Here is a 16225-nt window from a genome sequence, read left to right on the forward strand (position 1 = left end):
GATAAAGCTCTGGCCCAGTGCGGGCACCTGTGCTTTGGCTTCTGCTGCCTCCCCCCCTTCCTGCTGCCGGACAGTGTTTTCAGAGAACAGGAGCTCAGTCTCATTGCCCAAGGAGTCATTCCCTGGAGGCCCCCAACTGGTCCAAGCCCGTCCCTCTATGGTCTGAGCCAACGTGCCTTGACCACTAATAGCTCCATCTCTCTGACCCATCTGGGCCTCCAGTCTGGCCTGAAACTAGCTCTGCCCTGAGCACCAGCCCCATCTGCCCACCCTGAACCGCATCCCAGCAGCGGGAGGGAGGCAGGTGCCCGACATCTGGGAGTGACCCCTGAACCGCAGCCCGGCAGTGGGAGGGAGGTAGGTGCCCGACGTCTGGGAGCACCCAAGCCATTTTACAGGTGCGAGTGTGGCAAAGGTAACGGATGACCTGGTCACTGCACCATGAGGCAAAGGGCAGATCCTTTGGCAGATGAGATAATTCACTGGTAGTGAGGTCAGAGACATCCAGGCTGACTCTGTGGAGGAAGGGACACTTTGGAAACTTCCGTTTCTCAACAGTAGTTTGGGCCCAGCCGTGGCAGTAGCTGAGCCTCTGGTAATTCTCTATCCTGGCACACCATCAGCAAACTCGCCCAGTCCAGGGACAGGACAGCTGTGTAGGGTGTTGGGGGCTCTGCCCCAGGGCACTGACATGGTGGAGGCAGGCCGCCCCAGGGGCAAGGGCAACCTGTACCCACTAATCTCTGGGGCTGCCCCCAGGTCAGTGGAATCTCTCCACAGCATCTGTCCCTAGCTCTGGCTCTGGAACAGGTCATCAGAGAGACTGGCCACTCATGCCTCTGCACTGGCTTGGGTGAGTCTGCCTTTAGAATTCAGGCCCTTCTTGGGGCTCATGTGTGCAGGAGAGAGGCAGGCGGGCATTGGCTGGAGGCCCAGGGATCCCTGCTCCACCTTAGACAGGAACACTAGGCCTCAGCTAGTTTTTTTACCCTGATTTTCGTCAGCGTTTGAGGTCTGGCCTCCATGCCTATTACAAATCTGGAGAGATTGCGCACTAGACCCTCTAGCTGCTCCAGGCACAGCCTCCCATTCCCTCTCCCTCCTCTCAGTTTGTCACAGACCATCCCTCGTGCCTGAGATGCTCCCCCTCCCCCACCCCTGCCCTGTGACCTCTGCCTCCTGAAATCTCCACCCCCCTCCCAGTCTCAGCTCAGGGTCTGCTGCGGCCAGAGCCCTCCCCTGATCCCCCAGCCCAGACAATAGTTTGCATTTACTTGTCTGTCTTCCCCAGTGAAATGAAAGCTCCCTGAGGACAGGACAGCTTACTTCTCTGTGGTCTTTGTACCCTTCAGTGCCCAGAGAAGAGCCTGTAAGCATCTCACAAGGGGACCAGTGACCAACTGGAAACAGAGTCTCCTCCTGTGTCCTGCCCAAGCAGACACCGGCCAGCTCCCGGCCCTGGCCCTTGGGCTGCTATGTGACTGGGGCAAGCTGCTCGTCCTCCCAGTCTCAGTTTCTTCTTCTGCAATGCCTGCACCATCTCCCTCACAGGAGGGGACATATCCTAACCCTAACCCTTGTCAGCCCCAAAAGGAGCCTGAGACCCACCCAAAGTGTCAGCCACATACCTTGGGACCCTGAGGACCTGCCATGCCCTTCTGCCCTGCGTTACCCTTGCTCCCCTTCTTCCCTTCATCACCCTGAAAATGCAAGGATGACAAATGTAAATGCCAGCGACCAACGACACCCGTGGAGAAGCAGCCGGTTTTCATCTTCGGGCCTCTGCTCCAAGTCTCTCCCTCCACTTAGCTGTCGAAGTGACCTCCCTAAAAGGGCAGGTCTGAGCATGTGACTGGGGCAGGAAGGTGGCGCAGTGCACAGAGAGCCGGGCCTGGAGTCAAGAAGACCTGAGTTCAAATGTGACCCCAGACACTTACCAGCCGTGTGACCCTAGACAAGTCACTTCACCCTGTTTGCCTCAGGTTCCTTGTCTGGAAAATGAGCTGGAGGAGGAAATAGCAAACCTCTCCAGTATCTCTGCCAAGAAGACCCGCAATGGGTAATGAAGAGCCGGACATGACAGAGATGACTGCATGACGGTCACATGACCTCCCTAATCAATCAGTTCTAGGGAGTCCTTTTCACCTCCAGGATAACATAAACAATCCTCCGGCTTTCAGAGCCTTTCACTACCTCCCTGCCTGCTCCTCTCCAGTCTCCTTACCCCTACAAGAGGTAGATAGAAAGAGTAGAGAGAGGTAGAGAGAGATAGAGAGATAGGTAGAGAGAGAGAGATGGTAGAGATGGATGGGTGGATGGGTGGATAGATGGATTGGTGGATGGGTGGATGGATGGATGGGTGGATGGGTAGATGGATGGATGGGTGGGTAGATAGGTGGATGGATAGATGGATGGATGGATGGGTAGATGGATGGATGGGTGTGTGGATGGATGGATGGATGGATGAGTAGATGGATGGATAGGTGGAAGGATGGATAGACGGATGGATGGATAGGTGGGTATATGGATGGATAGGTGGATGGGTGGATGGATGGATGGGTGGGTATATGGATGGATGGATGGATGAGTGGATGGATGGATGGATGGATGGATGGATGGATGGGTGGATGGATGGATGGGTGGGTATATGGATGGATGGATGGATGAGTGGATGGATGGATGGATGGATGGATGGATGGATGGATGGGTGGATGGATGGATGGATAGGTAGATGGATGGATGGATGGATGGATGGATGGATGGATGGATGGATAGATAGGTAGATGGATGGATGGATGGATGGATAGGTGGATGGGTGGATGGATGGATGGGTGGGTGGATGGGTGGATGGATGATATACAGATAACTGATAAGCATAGATACATAGATTGATAGATGGTACAGACACAACCAAAATCTGCAGAGATCTTCTGTCTTGGCTTATTGGAGATACTTAGATATCTCAGACAGCAGCTGCTGATGGGCAATGAATGGGGCCCAGACCTCAGGAGAGGGGGCCAGATTGCTCTGGGGACTCAAGCAGTACTTTTGACAATCGCACTGTTCCCTGAGCCCCAGGCCCATCTTCTTTACACCACTACTCTCTAGAGATGCTCCATGCTGGGCAGACCCCGAAAGACTGAGGAACAGGTGAGACCAGGGCCAGCTGAAGGGTGATGGCCAGTGGGCATGGGAAGGTGTGCCCTGTTATCAATGGAGACTCACGTATGAAGTGGGGTAAAAGCTGTAATCGGGCAAGATATCAGCAGGACAAGAGGTCACCCAGAGATGTCATGAGGCTGAGGCCATCCTGGCAGACCTCTAGCACATTGGGAGGATTACTGAGAGGACATGGAGAAAGGCTAGGAAAGGCAAGCCCAGGGGGAGGGGGGGCAGTGGGGGCAATCTGCACCAGGGAAGGGACACAGAAGAAGATCCTATCAGTCTCCCAATTCCAGGGGTGATGGTGGCTCTTTCTGACTCTTCCCCCCTCATCACTCCCTATAGCCAACAAGAGGTCCACTCAGATGAACCCTGGACAGTGCATATTCCTGAAGCAGCCAGAAGCCAGCCTGTGGATACCTTTGGGCCAGGCTGTCCTTTGCCAGGGGCTCCTTCTGGGCCTCTCACCCCCGGAAGTCCAGTTTCCCCCTAGAGGTAAAGACATTGGTGTTAGTGGCTGACTCTGCTGACTAGGGGCCCCAACACCAGCCCCAACTGATCGGTGGCCTGGGCCAAGCCTTCACTCCAGGACTGAGCAGAATCTGGGAAAGCTCACAGATGTGGCCAGAGTGAAGTAACCAATGGCCAAGGACCAGGCAGGGTGAGAAGATGCCAAACAGCAGAGGAAGTCGAACTGTGACCAAAACAATGAGGACATTGGGAAATAGTCTAAGAAAGCCTAGGCTTCCCCAGTGATGGGCTCTATGTCAGTCAGTCCTTCCTTCTGCCTCTTCCCCCTCCTCTTTCCCCCACTACATTTCTCTTCTTTTCTTCCTTCCTTTCTTTTTCCTCTTCCCCCTCCTCCTTCCCCCACTACATTTCTCTTCTTTTCTTCCTTCCTTTCTTTTTTCCTTTTCCCCCTCCTCCTTCCCCCATTACATTTCTCTTCTCTTCTCTTCTCTTCTCTTCCCTTCCCTTCCCTTCCCTTCCCTTCCCTTCCCTTCCCTTCCCTTCTCTTCTCTTCTCTTCCCTTCCCTTCCCTTCCCTTCCCTTCCCTTCCCTTCCCTTCTTGGAGTCAGAGGACCTCAGTTTGGTCCCAGCTTCACCACTTACAAACATGTCACCTTGGCCAAAACATTTAGCCTCTTTGGGATTCAGCCTCCACATCTGCCAGGCTGGGCTAAATGCCAGTGAGGTCCCCACTAACTGCAGACTTCTGATCTCATAGGGTCGTCTCCCTTGCCAATCACACAAAGTGGGGACCCCCCAGAAAGTACAAAAACTCTCAGCCCTCTCTGGTGATGCCTCGTCTCGTGGTCAGGCATCTGCATCTGCGTTAGAGGCTCTCAGGTCCCTGGGTCCATCTTGGGCCTGATGCCACGGTGCTCACTCTTTGGGGCTCCACTCCCCTGTCCCTCACCAAGACCCTGCTGGCTCTCAGCTGGGCTCAGCTCATGGGGCCACAGTGGTCCCAGGCCCAGAACAGGCCCTGTGGGCCAAGCTGTTTGCCTTCAGCTGACTGAGAACCACTGCTGGGGTCTGGAGCAGGGTCCGGGGCTCCAGAGCTGCTTCCCAGAAACTAAGGAAAAGAGAGTCACCTTCTTGCCCTCGGCTCCATCTTCTCCTGGGGATCCTGGCTGGCCCGGGAGCCCCACGGACCCTGGCTCCCCCTGGTGGGCAAGGAAAGAGTTGCACCGTTAGGTCCAGACAGCCAGAGAGGAGACTCACTCAGCCTGGGAGCCAGGGCACTCAGCCCCTGGGCCTTGCTCCTCCCTCAAAACCAGCCCCCCAAAGTCTTCAGTCGAACACTGGCTGCCCACTTGGAACGTGCGAGAAGGGATCTTTTAGAAGGTGGGTGAGAAGACCCCCAGGGTCCCTGCCCATTCCTTGGTTCTAGGATTTTGTGAGCTTTGATCATCCTCATCTGTAAAATGGGTAGGAGGACCTACAACTTCACCAATGTGAAAATATGTTTCATGGGTATGTAAATGTAAAGCCTATATCAGATTATGCGCTGTCTTGGGGGGGGAGGAAGGGGGAGAAAAAGTTTCAACTCAAAAGCATATGGAAATGATGTTGATAAATCAAAATAAATGAATAAATTTTTTAAAAAAGAATTAAACATCAGTTTTTAACTTAATCTAAGTGAAAGCATACTTTACCACTACAATGCTAAGGCAGAATGCCGTGTCATACTCTTTTAATGACATTTCAAAAATTGCTTAATTGTACGTACACTGTTGTGTTGCATGGCATATTGTGTGTGTGTTTGTGATTAGATCATCAACAGTCGTTCACAATTTTTGAGTTATTTAGCTGCTGCTACTGCTGTTGCTACTTAGAAATAGGAAGCTCTTAATCCTAGTTCAAAGAATACTATATTGTGTATAATTTGACTAAAAACTTAATGTTTATTTTTTTTATCTATTTCTTACCAGCAAATTCCCAGTTCTATATCTCTACCAGTGAAGTCATAAAGTATATATATTTGTTTTCAATAAATCTGATGACATGTATACTAAGAAAAAAAAATGGGTAGGAGGGTGGAATGGATGCGTGGGGCGATGACTATGGCCCTTCTGGTTCTAAATGTCTATGCTGCTGCATCTTCCTCATTAATAGGCAATGGAATGAAGTGGCTGGGTGGGGCCATGGGCAGTGTGCTGGGGGTGGAATCAAGAAGACCTGCCTTTAAATCCTGCCCTAGACACTTAGCTCCGTGAACCAGGGCATCAAGAGCCTGGGAAAGTCCCTTAACCCTTCTCAGGCTCAGTTCCCTCATCTGCAAAATGGGGAGAAGCATCTCCTTCCTAGGACTGCTGGGAGGATCAGAGGAGCTTCCAGGGAAAGTGCTTTCCAAATCTGAAAGCGCTATAGAAATGCATGATGTGAGGCCTGGACTCAAGCCCCCAGTCCTGAGGCATGAAGGTCGCTCCTCTTTGGTGGAGTTCAGTGCCCTGCACTGGGGGAGGGGAGCTGTCTCCAGACCCTTCAGGCCCTGGGGTTGCACCAAGAGCGGATAGTTTAGTGGGTCCAAGTTCTGGCTTTGACATTCCTTAGCTGTGGCACTGTGGGCTCATGGCTCACCTTCTCTGAGCTGCTTTTTCATCTACAAGATGGGCCCGAGAATCTGTACCCACCCCCCTCACAGGGGTGTTCTTAATCAGAGGCCTCTCAGAGGGCCCATGATTCTCCTCTTCCCTTTGGCCTTGGCTTAGCACCATCCCTTCTACAAAGTTGAACCCAAACCAGGCATCTTGCCATGAGATCAGCCCTATGTACCTGGCCCCTCTCTGCCCATCAGGTGCTGCCCCCTACCTGCCATTAAAAGGGGGTAGGGCAGTTTAATGGAGAGAGGATGCAAAATGGGGGTGCTGGATTAGATGGTCTCTAAGTGCTTTCCACCTCTAAATTCTTTGAAAATGGTTATTTTCTCCTGCTGCACTTTGGCCTGAAACTACATAAGTTGTATAATGCCTAAGTACAAGTAAGCCAGTCAGTACCAGCCTTTTGGTGACAAATAAGGCCATCTCCAGGGCCCCTGTGCCTAGAATGCCCTTGGACACATTCCAGATCTCAGGACAGAACCTGGCAGTAAGGCCATCAGGGTTCAGTGGGGACCTCTGACACTGAAGCTCTGGGATAGACCCTTAGATGTTCAAATGCTGCAGGAGATACTCTAATACAAGTCCTGGGATAGCCCCTCTGACACAGAAGCACTAGGACAGACCCTTCAAACTTGAATATGAGGTTCGGTGCTCTGAAACTGATCCCAAAGTCCTGGGACAGCCCCTCGGATACTGAAGTTCAAGGACAGGGCCTTGGATACTGAAACCCTGGGGAAAAACACAAGGCATAAAGGCAGCTTCTCCCCAGAGATATGACCAAAGCTGAGCTGGGAGGCAGGCCACATCACCATATCAGATCTTATCTGCTTTCAGCACATAGGCAGATAGTAGTGGACTCCACTGGTACCATAAATAAACATGGCCCTAGGAAGGGCCGTGGCACCTGCAGACATGAATAGACCCCACTCCCACCCCACCAAGTACTCCAGTGTCCACTTTGGAAGGAGGGAAGTTGGCTACACACTCACCTTCGGACCTGGGACTCCAATTCCCACTGGTCCCCGAAGCCCAGTGGGGCCAGGCTGGCCCACTTCTCCCTGGAAGGGAAAAAGCAGATATATACTGAGCACTGGGGATGAGAAATCAGGGATCTCTGGGAGCTGCAGGCTGCTCAGCCTCCTCTTTGTGCATCCTCCATAAATCTCTGACAACTTTCCCACCTGTCACACACCCCAGACAACCTTCCTGTCCCTGATCTCCTGAGGAAAAGAAGGGGCCTGAAAGACGGCTCTCACATGTTATAAACAAAAGGACGGTTGTGATTCCCCAGCACATAGAGGAAGAAAAGCCCTTGTGTTTCTTTGCCTGTAATCCTGGCAACAGATAATGGAGGGGGCTCACAGACACATCTCTGCCCGGCTCCTTGTCAATGTTACTGATCTCAGCCTGAGCTGTAAGATGGCTCGGGCAGGAGGATCCCGGAGCAGAAGACAAAGAGGCTTCAAAGATCCCACAAAGGCAAAGATCCCTAAAGAACGTGGATCACAAATGCAGCCTTTGGCTAGGCTCTACAAGAGTTGTGGGCCAGGCCGGGGGAAGCTGCTGGTTTTAAATCATTATTTTCCCCAGTGGAGTGCTCCTGGGCACCAGCAGCGGACCCGGGTTACTAACTTCAACTGAAATCTCCTCTTGTTTAGGACCTTACCTTGGGACCAGGAAAGCCCTGGCCTGGGGGTCCTTGGGGGCCAGATGGGCCACTTGGACCTTGGATTCCCTTTCAAAGAAAAAGAAATGTGTTTAGGTTAAGAAGAAATTAACGGGCCAGGGTCCCCTCCTGTGGGATGAATGCAGGCTCCAGAGTGAACAAATGATCTCACAAACTTGGCTTCCTCCCCCTCCTGAGGGGCCCGGGCCAGTGTAGCACCTGGGAGCAGTAACAGTCTGCTCCACTCTAAACAGGATGTGAGGCCGGCCAGGCCTTTAAGGATGGTGGAGGCTGGGGGCTCCTGTGTCTCTTCTCAGTTGCAAAGATTCTCTGTACAGAATCCAAAAGGGAACAAAAGTACCTGGGGCAGAGAACAATTCAAAGGGCATAAATCTAAGCCTCTGACTGGGGGAAAACTCCGCAGGAAATGTGGACAGTTTGACAAGCGGCTCTCTTTTTGCTGCCTGAGAGGCCCATCAGCTGGTCACCACACAAGTGGATGACAGCCCAGGTGGGAGGCAGTGCCAGTCTGCCCTGGGCAGGAGGAAGGCCAGTGGACTCCCGGGGCTCAGAGATCAGAGGAGGCTCGGCAGTGGCCATCACGCACTCAGACTCAAGGTGCGAGAAGCCAAGATGGGGAGGTCTGTGACACAGAGGCCCCTGAGCATTCCACACTTGGCACCAGATGGGTTTCTGCCTTTGAACTTCAACCGTGAGACTCTGAAGGACAGGCTTTCAGGTCCAGCATCGTGGCCTTGTTTGGGGACCATGTGGGGGCCCAGCTCAAACCGAGGAAGGGGCTCCAAGGCTGGAGATTGCCCCTGGGTGGGTGGCATGGTCAGCGGGGAATCTTAGATGCACACCAGCTCTATACAGTTCAGGTAGGAGCTGCCCAGGTGGGCCAGGCTTATCCCATCCAAGGCCTAGAAGCTCCTTGAGGACTGGCCAGACTGCTTTGGGTTTTCCTGACTTCTAGTAATGACAGTTCATTAGTGACCCAGGAACAAGTCCCCCAAAGGGCGAGAGGGGGGAAGGGAGGCCAACCACTCATGGGGCTTGAGAGCTCATGGTAGAAAAACCAAAGGGGAAGGGGAGAGGCTGGCCAAGCTTCTACTAAATGAAATGAAAACAAAGTCCAGGACTCTGGTCTCCTTTCACATCTCCCACACTGCCTCTTCCCTTCCATCCTTTCGAATAAACCCAGCTAGGACCAAAACAGCCACTTTGATCACACCACCATGCAGACAGACCACATGTCATCAGGTTTTCTGGAAGTCATGGTGGAAGTAGTATTTTCCTTTCTTTCTTTCTTGCTTTCTCTTTCTTCCTTCCTTCCTTCCTTTCTTTCTCTTTCTTTCTTTCTTCCTTCCTTCCTTTCTCTTTATTCTTGTTTCTTTTTCTTTCCTTTTCTCCTTCCTTCTTTCTTTTTCTTTCTCCTTCTTTCTCCTTATTTCCTTCTTTCTACTTCTTTATTTCTCTTTTTTCTCTCTGTCTCAATCTTGCTCTCCATGTTTAAGGGAAATTCCCCACTCTCCAATCAATTTGGACATATCTTTGTCCCCACAGCATATGGACATGAGTGTTGGCACCTCATTTAGACTTCAGACAACTCGGGCTTGGTGCCCAGTGATGGAGCTGCCCCCGAGACCACTGGCTGGCAGGAACATAAGGGGTCCGCCCCTCCCCATGCTCTGTCCACCTGAGCTAGCAGACCGGCTTAGCCCTTCCTAGACTCCTCTTCACTCCCCTTATTCTGGAGCAGCTCAGTGCATGGCAGTGAGGTGGTCAGTGCCTAGAGACAGCTCCTCCCCCAGGAGCTAATTGGTAATAACTGCCTTAGGGTTGAAGCAGCTGGGAGTTACAGGGATTTTCTCACAAGCCAGAGCAGAGATCCTGAGAGCAGATTTGCCCAGCAGGAGAGGCAGCAGCCCTGGGAACGGAGGTTTCCTGCTGTGAATGTACAGGGCCCGGTTCACGATGGGGACTCATGGCCCGCGTTCCTGAATCCCGGACCTATGATTGTATGTTTTAGGCCGAGGGAGGGAGGATATTTTAACATCCAACGCAGCGCTATTCCAGAATCTGGCCGCCAGGAGGGGCCTTCGGTGGAAGGGGATTTCTCCCAACAGATCACACATACCTGAGCACCCTGAGTCCCGAGTCCAGGAGCACCCCTTGGCCCTTGGGGCCCCACAGGTCCCAAATCCCCCTGTGTGGAAAGGAAGATGATCTGTGTGTCAGAATAAGGCAGCCACGGTGGTGCCATTGTATACTTCTAGAAAATACACTCCCCACCCAGAGGGGGAAGTGCTCTGACCTCCCTCCCAGCTCCCAACCGCACGGGTGTGGTGACAGATATGAAGTGACTTATCCAAGGGGACACAGCTAGGAAAGGTCCAAGCCAGCACTGGACCCCACATCTTCTGCCCTGGGGGCATCATGACATGGGAAAGAACGGCGCCTGAGTGTGAAACCCTAGGCCTGAGGTTCAGGGCCCAGCTCTCCTTGCCACCCCTGCCACACAGTAGCATCACCAATACTATTTCTACTTCTCCTTATTGACCTTCTGGGTAATGGGTACAAGATTAGTCTCCCCAAACCCAAACCAAAATAATGCTGCCCCTCCCTCAGGAAGGAAGGGCCGATGGACAAAAAGGCATGTACAAAAACGAGACACCCTACTTCCTTCACCACCGTCCCTCGCTCCCGTTAAACAGAGGACAGTGGACATCATCTGATGACTTGGGGCCAGACTGGAATTGTTAGGGTGTGAGGATTCAGCAGCTCCTTCGGTGCCGTGGAAGAGGATGTTGGTTTGGAGAGGCGTGGGGAATTGAGGAACGATTTGTTTACACCCTAACCAGCTCAGATTGATTTCTTCTTTACTTTTCACCATGATTTCCATAGCTCTTTTGTCCCCTCCTCTGTCCTGAGCTGCAGACAATTTGTCTGACTCCAGGGTGCAGTAGCCCCTGGTCCCAGTCAGCTCTTGAGGGAAGTCAGACACCAAGCCTGTTCAGCCAAGAGCCTGATTTTACCAGTCAGCTGCCTAGGTGAGGGCCCCAGGGCCCAGCTGCCCTTGGTGGGGGGGGGGGCTCCCCAGCTAGAGGCCATGACTCTCGTTCTGGCCTCAAAGCCATGTTCTGGATGGTGCAAATTACTGGGAGTCTGACTTAGTGGCTGGCCTGTGGATTTCCCATAATGCGACACCATCAATTCACTCACTCACTCATTCATTCATTCAGCATAGCTTTCTCTGACGTTCGATCTGAGTAAGCACATACCTTGTCCCCTTTGATTGACAGACCCTGTAGTCCTTGGGGGCCAATAGGCCCATCAGAACCTTTTTCACCCTAGAAACAACACGGCAGTGTATCAGCGAATTCAGGCTAGGGTTTGGAAAACAAGCAAGTGTCCCACCGAGTAAACGACTGACGTGGAGTCAGGCTGATCCCTGAGACGAAGCTGTCCGGCACTTCCCACCCAGCGCTGGTCCATTGGTGCTGCCCAGAGCAACTCCCATTTGTGAAGGCTGACGTGGAAATCCTGTCACTGGGTCCCAGAGGGACCAACCAGCAAGTAAGCAAGGGCTGGACCCAAAGTCCGGGGCTCTTCCCCAGGAATGTGGGCTGGCTCCTGTCATGAGGCCTCGTGTGTGTGTGTGATGTCTAGGTCTGTCTCTATGTGTATATGTCTATGAATGTGTGTACATGTGTCTATGTGAGTATAATGTGACTATTCCACTCCTTTTGCCATTGAGGTCTTGCGTGCCCACAGCCCCATCTGTGACCAGCGTGGGGCTTTGGGGCTTGGAGATACCTGAATACTGTGATACAAATGTCTGCTCGAGGTCAGAGAGTTTGGCATCCCTGGTACTCTGCCTCAGCCACGCCCTCCGGTGTTTGCAGAGGGTCCAGACATGACAACGACCTTCCCAAATTGTGACCCGTAGACCTGAGCCCCTCCAGCTGAGGGGCATCTGATCAAGGCTGGGGTTGGAGAACCCTCCCCGCCTCACCCTGGGCTCAGAGCCTCTCAGGGCAACCTCTGAATGCATTAAATAATGCAGCTGCTGAGTCAGCCCAGCAAAGCTGTCCTCCGAAGTCCTCAAGTCTTCTCCAACCACATCTCCCTCAGCAGAAGTGAGCTCCTGAAGGGCAAGGACTGTTGCGGTAGGAAGGAGAAGCTGTCCCCTGTAAGCGACCCCTTCTCAGCCAGTCTTCTGCCCCCCTTTCCCTCCCTCCAGCCCCTCCTGGGGGTCCCCAGGGCAGTCACTATATAGCAAGGATATGTTCTGTCAGTGGGGGTCCATGGGGCCTTTCCCCAGCCCGTGGCGTCTCAGGGTCCTAGCCAAGGCAGCCTGACTTTTCCCCAAAGCAGACCTCTGTTAGTCAGAGCTGTCCCTACAGCGGAATTGATACCATCTCCTCGTTGGCAGGGAGGAGCCCCTGACAGCCATCACCTTCAGGATGATGGGATGCTCCAGAGGAAACCAGGAAGCCTCCCTGAGCCTGGCCTGCACACAGATATCGCCCAGCTGGGGACAAGTGTCCTGACCACTCAGCTGACGTTCGTGACATGGTCAGGTGCCCACTGTGCGTCTGAAATGTTGCTGGGGACCCTCGTTTTCACTTCTTACTCAAGTCTGCCGAACACTGAGTTTGGACGTTACCTTGGGGCCTGGAAGTCCTTCTCCTGGTACACCTCTCTCTCCTGGGGCTCCTTCAGGACCCCGGGGACCCTGATTACAGAGGGAGGAGAAGAAGAGAGAGAGAAAGGAGAGAGAGAGGGAGGGGAAGAGGGAAACAGAGAGAGATGAGTACACCAGAAGGACTTGTGCTCTTTGGGGTCCCCTGCCTTTGGGGTCTGGCTACAGTCCATCTGTAGAAATAGCAAATGCAGCAATAAAGACAGCCTGTCATTCATCACCTCTGTTGGCCAGACTCCCTGGGGTGCCAGTTTGAGTCCTGCGGGCCTCCATGGAGGCAAGGGCCTCAGGCCTCCAGATGCCCAGGAGGCGTGGCCAAAAGTGCCTTCGAGCAGGGCCGAAATAGCTGGGATTGCTCAGCTTGCTCAATGGAACAACTTTTGCTATCATGTTTCAGAGATGGGAGTCTGGCCACCTAACCTGAGCTGCCCAGTGCAGGTGAACCAGAGGCGGGTGGGAAAAGAAGGGCGTGGGGACCTCCCAGTATGCTGCAAAGCTGAGAGTGTCCCGTCTCCCCCCCACAGCTCCTAGGGACCAGCCCCCTGCCCCAGCCCCACTACAGGCAAGCTGCAGGTGGGGCAACCACAGAAAAGCCAAGCCCATCCGGGCCTTCCTGACACCCCCATCCATCTCTTTGCTTTCTAGGCACCTTGTCTGGGGTACTTTCTTTTCTTCTCAGATAACAGAGAGCCGATAGACTTAGCTGTTCATGCTCTGTCCCAGTGCAGGGTGACCATCCCCTTCCACAAGGCGGAGACCAAGGACCCCAGAGTAACTGAGCCACGTGTCCAAGGACATACAGCACCGGGGGGCAGTGAGGTGAGGGTGTTATGTCAGGGGCGGGCTCTCATCTCAGACACCCCCACCCTGGTCCTGAAGCAGCAGCCCAAGCTCTACTACATGCCGGGAGGAGCCTGGCATCCTTACGGGCAGGGTCCAAAGCTGGCTGCCTCCCAGCCGACGACACAGCAGCTCAGCCCCCTCTGCTCTGGCTCCCACCTCCTCACAGCCCAAGTTCCATTCTGCTCCTGCCTCTGCCCGGAGGTATCCCAAGAGGTCTGAGACTTGTCCTTTTCCTGAGTGATTCTCCTAAGTCAGGGACACAGCTCACGGTACTTACGGCTTGTCCTGGCTCACCAATCCCCACAGGTCCTGGAGCTCCAGGCTGGCCCTCCTGACCTCTTTCTCCCTAACAAGAAAGGGAAAATGCTGAGTCGCTGCTGCCGCTCCAGGCTGTTAAAAGCCCCAAAGCATCTTCAGGGATCGGGAAGAATGCTACCCTGGGGGACGCAGAACAGCCCGGACACACAGGCAAGATGGCCAATGCTCGGCCAGGTGAGCAGAGGGAGGTGAGGTAGAGCCGTCGAGCTGAAACCTTCCAAACCAGGTCCTCCAGAAGAGGGCCAGCCCCAGCCTCTTCTGCTCTGCCCTGGCCCAGCCCCTCCACGCCCTCTGCAGACAGGCCAGGACCCAGTACTTCTGGGTGCCCTCCTTGTCCGATAAAATCATCGAGCTCTGGGTGCGAGGGGCGAGACGGACATGTTGGCATATGGGCGACCAGCTCAGGGGCCGCAGGGATCGCCCCACCGCACCCTTTACTGGGCAGCCAATGGGAAGGCTGGGTGCGCCGCGCGGCAGGTCACCGACACCCACATCACTCCCCCTGGCCTTCTGGAGGTTGGCTGGCGGGTTGTCCTTTGTTCCCGAGGAGGACCAAAATGACGTCCCCCCTTCGGGGTCAGGGCGCAGCACGTCCGACTGTGGCTCAGCAGAATAACGTGAGCTCGGAAGGCTCCACCACAGGTCGGGCACAAACGGTCCCTGTGAACATCTGGGGCAACTACAACCCACACCAATGTGGGAGGTTGAGAAGGGCCTCAGGTCATATCCCATGCTCCCAGAAAGCAGGAGCAGGCCTTTCCCACCCACCCCAGGCCAGCCCAGCATCTTGGAACAGGGCCCGAGGGCGGCAGCCTGGCTGACCAAGGCTCCGAAATGGCGGGAGTCCTTACCTTAAGTCCCTGCTGTCCAATGCCAGGGGGACCGGGAGGACCGTAAGGACCAGCAGGGCCTGGTTCTCCCTAGAAGAAGAAGGGGCCACGTTAGGCGAGTTACTCCCATTACTGTCACATCATGACCATTTCCCAGGACCCTCTGGCTGAGGGGTGTGTGCACCCGAGGGCTCCACGTTCTCACCACAACCACCACAAAGCTGGGTGTGGATTGGCAACAGGAGAGGCCTCTGGGAGCTGCAAACTCACATCCAGTCTTGGGGGTGCCGGGTTCCAAAGAAAATGTGAAGGTCCCAGATAGACACGCCCCCTCCCATCAGTTGTGGGTCATGGAATTAAAATACGATTTAAAAAATGTTCATTTAGTATCTGCTGCGTGCAAGGCCTGCATCAAGGTTGGAAACCACCGGCATGTTTTCAGTTAGTGGTCATCAGTGATGCTTCCAGAGCAGTACCTATCCAGGAAGGAAGCCCCAGCGCTGGCCAGTGCTTTTACACTGACCACCAGAAATATTAAGACAGAATGATTGAAAGGACTCGAGGGCAGTCAGACTATGTAATAGGGAAAGAGCAAGGTTTGTGAGGGACTTCCACGTCTATGTGTGCTCAATGCCCCAGCCCAATAAGGGGCAGAGCAGAAGAGGCTGCAGCTGGCCCGCACTCCCACACCGCCCCTCCCCAGCCCCAAGGCTGGCCCTGGGACAGAGCTGTGTCCAGAAGCCCTACCTCGGCCATAGCTTACTCTGCCAAAGCATAGCTGGGGGGTAGGGGGGAGGAGCCTCCACCAGGCCTCAGGGCACAGTCCCACCCCCACTACCAGGCAGCCTCTCTGCACAGGTGCCCCCCTTCCTTTCCCCATCACTTTGGGCAGACTCCAGAAGCTGCCCAAATCCACTACCACACCCCTGCTGGCTCTGGGGCTGCTGCAGCTCCCCAGCTGGCCAGTGGCCTCCTGGCTCTCCCTTTACCTTCCTGCAGAACAGAAATCTGTTGCCTGGCCTCCCTCTCCAGTGCTGGGTGAGACAGGGACAGGGAGGCAGTTTCCAGGATGGACCACACCTGAGTCTTCCTCGCCTCCCACACTCTCTAGGGGCCAAGGTCCAGGAGCCAGAGGGACATGGCTAAATTCTGAGCAGACTCTGCTGGGTGGTGTTGAAGCCTGGGGCCATTGTGAGGCTTGGCCATGTGCTCCTGGGTACTGGCTGCCAGGGAAAGCTGGACAGTGTCCCAGTGAGGTCCTAGCCTTTTTATTCTCCCTGGGATCCAGAAAAGGTGAAAGGACCAGTTGGTATGAAGTGGGCCCTTGTGCTGGGGTCTCTGATCACACAATGAAGTGAAGACAGCCAGCCCCAGAGCCGGCCCATTCCCCTGGCGCCAGACAAGGCCAGTCAAGGCTCTGCGCCCAAGACCCTTTGTCTGGAGACTCAGAGAAAGCTGCTGGACCAGCGGGCGTCTGAGCCTGAAGTACCATTGCTCAGCCCTGGATTGGAAGAAGTCAGGGACCCTCACGGGGAGAAGGCAGAGTGAGCTTTGACCCACAGGCCCATCTGCCCCCGTCCACCCCGAAGGG

General features: G+C 54.2%; 1 protein-coding gene across 4 annotated transcripts in view; it reads right to left on the reverse strand.

Moving 5' to 3' along the window:
• The window catches only part of COL28A1 (collagen type XXVIII alpha 1 chain), an 81774-nt gene that overhangs the window by 29615 nt on the left and 35934 nt on the right, over positions 1-16225 (reverse strand). For all 4 annotated transcript variants that reach the window (XM_021000067.2, XM_021000066.2, XM_021000071.2 and 1 more), the window contains exons 12-21: positions 14656-14724; positions 13764-13832; positions 12608-12676; positions 11220-11288; positions 10076-10144; positions 7936-8004; positions 7259-7327; positions 4761-4832; positions 3583-3651; positions 1629-1700 (exon numbers count right to left, since the gene is read on the reverse strand). In XM_021000067.2, coding sequence (XP_020855726.1) covers positions 1629-1700; positions 3583-3651; positions 4761-4832; positions 7259-7327; positions 7936-8004; positions 10076-10144; positions 11220-11288; positions 12608-12676; positions 13764-13832; positions 14656-14724 — 696 coding nt within the window. The remainder of the gene's footprint in view (positions 1-1628; positions 1701-3582; positions 3652-4760; positions 4833-7258; positions 7328-7935; positions 8005-10075; positions 10145-11219; positions 11289-12607; positions 12677-13763; positions 13833-14655; positions 14725-16225) is intronic.

The sequence above is a fragment of the Phascolarctos cinereus genome, unplaced genomic scaffold (assembly GCF_003287225.1).
Source record: "Phascolarctos cinereus isolate Bilbo 61053 unplaced genomic scaffold, phaCin_HiC Scaffold_1;HRSCAF=81, whole genome shotgun sequence".
NCBI classification, from domain to species: Eukaryota; Metazoa; Chordata; class Mammalia; order Diprotodontia; family Phascolarctidae; genus Phascolarctos; species Phascolarctos cinereus.